The sequence below is a fragment of the Nestor notabilis genome, unplaced genomic scaffold (genome assembly GCF_000696875.1).
Source record: "Nestor notabilis isolate BGI_N333 unplaced genomic scaffold, ASM69687v1 scaffold21227, whole genome shotgun sequence".
Taxonomy (NCBI): Eukaryota; Metazoa; Chordata; class Aves; order Psittaciformes; family Psittacidae; genus Nestor; species Nestor notabilis.
The window spans coordinates 1-5523 of NW_009935411.1; the positions used below are offsets into that span (position 1 = coordinate 1).

General features: G+C 41.2%; 1 protein-coding gene across 1 annotated transcript in view; it reads left to right on the forward strand.

Moving 5' to 3' along the window:
* Positions 1 to 2852: 2852 nt before the first annotated feature.
* Positions 2853 to 5523, forward strand: part of LOC104408292 (zinc finger protein 462-like) — a gene marked incomplete at its 5' end in the record, with an annotated part of 14741 nt that continues 12070 nt past the window's right edge. Inside the window, one exon of the mRNA XM_010017844.1 lies at positions 2853 to 2989. Within this exon, the coding sequence (XP_010016146.1) occupies positions 2853 to 2989 (137 nt within the window). The remainder of the gene's footprint in view (positions 2990 to 5523) is intronic.

The following is a 5523-nucleotide window of genomic DNA, read 5'->3' on the forward strand; positions in this document are numbered from 1 at the left end:
TGGCTGGGCCTGATCACCTGGTTGTCCTGTATGCACTGCATGATGGCACTCAAGATGATCTGGTCTATAACCTTTTCTGGCACCAGTCAACTGGGACCTCCCTGGTTAGCTAGCACAGCTGATAAGCGATGGAAGTCCCCCTTGGTACTTTTGGGTGGATGCCTTCTGGTTCCCTTGTGTGTGTTTAAGGTGTAGAGGGTCACTGACCATTTCCCCTTGGATTATGGGGCCTTCATTCTCCGCCCCATTCCTGTCTGCCAACCTAAGGGGCCAGGTACCCAGAAAACAACTAGTCTTATTATTAAAGACTAGTGCAAAGAAGGTATTAAGTATTTCAGCCTTTTCCTTATCCTATGTCACTGTGTTTCCACCTGCATCCAGTGAAGGATGGAGATTCTCCTTAGTCCTCCTTTTGTTGCTAATATGTTTATAGAAACATTTCTATTGTATTTTATGGCAGTAAGCACATTCTAATTAGGCTTTGTAGAACTAGTTTTCCCCCTGCATAACCTCACAACATCTTTGTAGCCCTCCTTTTCTTTCTTCCAGAGGTCACAAACTCTGTTTTTAACCCTGAGTTCCAGCCGAAGGCCTCTGTTCAGCCAGGCTGGTCTTCTTCCTTCTGGCTTATCTTTTGGCACATGGGAATGCCTGCTCTTGTGCTTTTAAGAATTCCTTCTTGAAGAATGGCCAGCCTTTCTGTACCACTTTGCCCTTCAAGACTGCCTACCAGGGGACTCTGTCAGCCAGTCTCCTGAACAGAACAAAGTCTGCCCTCTGGAAGTCCCAGAGCAGCAGTTCTGCTGTCCCCACTTCTTACTTCTCCAAGAACTAAACACAAACCATTTCATGAGTGCTATGCCCAAGACAGCCTCCAACCACCACATCACCCAAGTACACTTCTGTTTGTGAACAGCAGGTCCAGTGGGGCACCAAGTTACTTGCTGAAGGAAATGGTACAGGTAGTACTTTTTCCTCAGCATAGGCAGTAAGAGTGCTATCCTTATCCTCAAGAGTTAAAATTTTTCTGCAAAAATAATAGTGCAACCAGCATGAAGCATAGGACAATCAGGTGTCCTAGGGAGACAGGAGAATTTATACCACCTTTCTGAAGAAACTTCTCTCATGTAATTTTATTTCTCCTACCATCTATCTAGGTTAAATGAAAAGTATTCTCTGGCATATCTGATGACATATAGAAAAGTTTCAGAAAATACAATTAGATGTGCAAAGTTTAAAAACTCAGTGCTGTGTGTGTTTGTGTGTGTGCATGTTTTAGCTGCTGTTCAGTAAGGGAAAAATATTCACCTGTGCTGATATGCTGGACCCCCAGGCACATCACCCTGACCTGACATTTGATGTCTCTAAGTTCTTAGGAAACTGGTGACGGTAAGCAGTAAGGCTGGATAAAGGGGAGTGGTTCTGTTGAACAAAATGTTGAGCACAAACCTGAGAGAATCTACAGAAGGGGAACCTCTAGTTATATTTCTCTAGACTCTGTTGCTTCAGCCCCTTGCTACCTTAATGGTAAAATTTACTATTGTGATAGTAAAATGACTGCTACTGCGGAACCCAGGACAATCCTGATTTATCTAGAAATTGCCAGGTCCATTTAATCTGTTCATATCTGGCAAATGCCACTTTCTTCTACCTGGATGAAATTAAATAATCTTGAATCAAGCAATATTTAAAAGCATTCATAGTTGCGTAAGGGAGAAGTGTTCTTTCATGTGATGTTTCGTTCAGGAATTAAGGCTTGCTTCTTTTAGAGAAGCACAGCATGTTTTCTGTCTTTAAGAAGGGGGAGGGGGCAAAAAGCCACATACCAATTCCCTCTTCAACTCACCATAGAAACTTAAACGCATGAAAGGATTCACTGAAGTTGATAGAAATACACCTGTAGAATTCAGTGATCACTGGATTGGGTTGAAAGCCAGTTGCGTTAGTAAGTCGCTTTGTGTTCAAGCTAAGAGTCTTCAAGAACTTCAGAGACTAATTACTCTATGTGGCAAGGTCCTTAGCTTTTGCAAGCTTTACCAATGCTTTTGGAAAAAATGACCAAGTGCCCCAAGTTTACAGACACCTCTCATTTCAGTTTTTGAGCTTGTGGTTATAGGGGTACAGTTAATGCCCTCTGTTTACATGTCTCTCGCAGCTTTTAAGTATGAAGCCAGTGTAATGCCAGCATGGTTTTTTTTGTGTGTGTAAAAATACTGTGGAGTATTCATTCATTCCTCCACATTAATAAGTAGAGTATTCTTAGTCTTGGGTTTTCAGATCCCAATAGGTGATGCTTTAAAAATTAACTACTCAAAGCCAAACTTACTGTGAACCTGAGTCTGTTTTGTATCCTGGATCTTAACATTGTAGCTGATTTTTGACATTTCCTTGCAAAGACAGAGGTGGTTAAGGATGTTATCTGCCTCCAGAAATAAGTCTATCCTCACCTCTGCAAGTCCAGAACACTTGATAGGTTTTGTTCAACTTGCTAAAAATTTAATCTTTGCCGGAGAAAGTACACTGAATATTTCAGCCTGAAGACTGAAAATGAGCATAAAAGATGGGAATTCTTTTGCTATCTTAACTATAGCAATGTGACTATAGAGAAACTCATGCAAAAGAATATCTTGTCAGAATCAGTGTTTGTTACTTGAGGATACAAGCCTGCAAATACCTCTGCTCATGTGTTACTCATGTGAGTAGCCCTGCTGAAATGCCATGTGGCACTGTGAAGATAAGCCTGAGAGCTATCTGTACCATTTTACACAACACGTCTCTTATAGAGCTGTGACACTTCATCGTTCCCTGCACACCTCTTCTGACTGCTTCCATCTCTCCCTCCTGTTTCACAGATCTGCTTTTACTATGCACGTGGAAGCTGGGCATTCAGCAGTTCCTGAGGAAGGACCCAAAGACCTTCGCTGTCCTCTTTGCCTATATCACACCAAATACAAACGCAACATGATTGATCATATAGTACTGCACAGAGGTAACAATATCTCCGTATGTGTTTGTATCTGATGAAGGGAGTGCTGAACAACACCCTTGTCTTTCAGACTGGTTTCATTAAATTTTCCTCTTTCTGTACACAAGGACAAGTATGTTGAATAAGTCATCAGCCCTTGAGTATCTTTAGTTTCATTTCTAAATGATGCGTCTTTTTTATTTACTGTAAAATTCAGAGTTAGCCAGTGCTGAAATAGTGCAACTTTAAAATAGTTTTTAAGCTTTTTCTCTAGAGAAGTTAACAGTCATCAAACACCTGTTTAGCAAAAGTTGCCCAAAGTTGCAGCTCTGTTTTAGGCCAGAGTTGTTATTGTAAAGGCCTTGCTGTCACAAACTCTGTGACAATGTGTATCACTAACCATAGAGGCCCCAAAAGATCCCTTGATTACTTGCTTGAATTTTTTCTTTTCAGCAATCTTAGGATCAAAACAAGAATTATAATATTTTTGGGTTTCTTTAAGACCCCTTTTCTATCTTTACCTCTCCCTTCTTTTTTTTAAAGGCAGCTAGAAGTAGGATTAAGGATTTCTATTAACTGCAGGCTTGCTAGCTTAGAAGAGACAGCTGTTTGGGCTCTCTGGGCTGGGATTCCTGCCCATAGCTATCACACTTGATGCTTGTAGATGGTCTGTTGGCTGCCGAAATCCAAACCCATGTGTTGGGATGGCACTCTGCCTACTTGCAGGTTGGGCCGAGTTTCACAGTAGGGTATTGGTGGTGAGCAAACAGAAGTTTTGCATGCCATCTTTTTCCTGGAGGAGATCCTGGTGTGACAAGCGTTATCATAATTCCTTGTAACATACCACTTTCCAATGCTGGTTACTTAAAGTCCTTCATGTACCAAAGTAGTGAGGCTGGCAGAGATCACTTAAGTTTCTATCTGCTAGCAGGGTTATTCTGAGGGAACATCTGGGAAAAATGGCCTGTCAGTGATTCAGAAAGCACATTACAAAGCTGCCTTATTTGGTTGTAAGAGTTTGGCAGATGCTTTAGCTTTTGCTTCGTGTCTTTGAAGGTGTTGCTGTGTCAATTTTGCCCAGCTTCAGGCTAATACTCCAGAGTTAGCTCACTTTAGAGGAGTGGAGGATTTAGTTAACCCCTGAGCAGGGGACCATGCAGTTCCACGTGCTGCCGAGGCATGCTCTCTTTTGTGGCTGTGCCAGGGCTCCTGTGGATACTGACAGACCTTTGAAATACATATAGACAGGCTGAGGGAGAACTGGATGGGTTTAGTTTGGGTCTTTTCCATCATGCCTAGACCTGACTCTGGAAATGTCCAGTTGCAGAAGTGGAAGAGCACTTCGTGAGTTCAGGCAACTGTACTGCCTGTACAGAAGTGTTTCTGACCAATTGCAAGGAGATGGTTACCTCCTAGGTAAGTGAAACTGTGGACCTGTTCTTTTATAGAGCTGTTGAATCAGTTGCACAAAAAAATTCTTAAGCCTTTGTGCTCCTGAAACAAAGCTGTTAGCAAAGGACATAATGGAGAGTTAAAACCGAGTAAAAACTTTTTTAATATAAAGCTGATAATCTCAAAGGTAACTGCAGGAAGGGCAAGGATTTTCTCTGGCATCAAGCATCCAGGTAATAAAGGAAATAGGGTCTATCCTTGGAGTCCTTTGTGGTGCATATATCCAGCTAAAAACCCCTCTACTGTTGTGTTTAATTATGTGGCAGCTGAAGCAGACAATTTTGGCAAGATTTAACATACACTGAAAGAAACACTGTGGGATGGTGAATGTAGTCTGAGGTAGCCTGCCTCTTTTATAGCCGTTTCACTGGTAAAACAAGGGCATAGCCCTGAGCTGTGGTCCAGGAACATTAGTTTTGAGATACATGGAGTGGTGCAGTGTGTAAAATGAAAAGTGAATTATTTTATCCATTCATAGTTAATGTTCCTTCCGTGTAAAAAGACATGTTTACAGATACATGACTCTTACATTACTTCCAAGTTTTTGCACCCCTAACCCTCGGTAAAACAGCATACACTTGAATGGAGAGTATATTTCCCTCTTAATAAGTGGCTACAGAAGCCACCTTCAGATTAGAATTGATGTCTATGTTTACTTTGCTTTTCTTGTGTTATTGTGCTGCCTTTGATTTGGTGAATGTGTGTGATTGTGAGATAATAGGTTTTGCTAATGTGAATTAAGGAATGTTGCATTACTCCAGACTGGTAGATAAAAAGGTTTATATCATCTCATGTTTTAGGTTTTTTAATGAGGGCCAGGTGGTAGAGGAAAAGTGAATTTTCAGATACATTAATTAGTATTTCTCTTTTTGAAAACTTCACTTGACTTTTTCACTTTTGAAACCAGCTGTGTCACTTATTTCAGTGAGTTCAAAAGTGCACAGCTGCAAAAATCTTGTAAAAAGTCTCCTTATGACCTCAGAATCATAGCCTTAAATTCTGTTGTCTCTTAGACCCTATTCTCCCTTCCCCTTTTACCACCCTGAGCAGCCACAACTTGGTGTCTTTATGGCTAAAAAAAAAGATAGTGTTGGTGGATGACACAA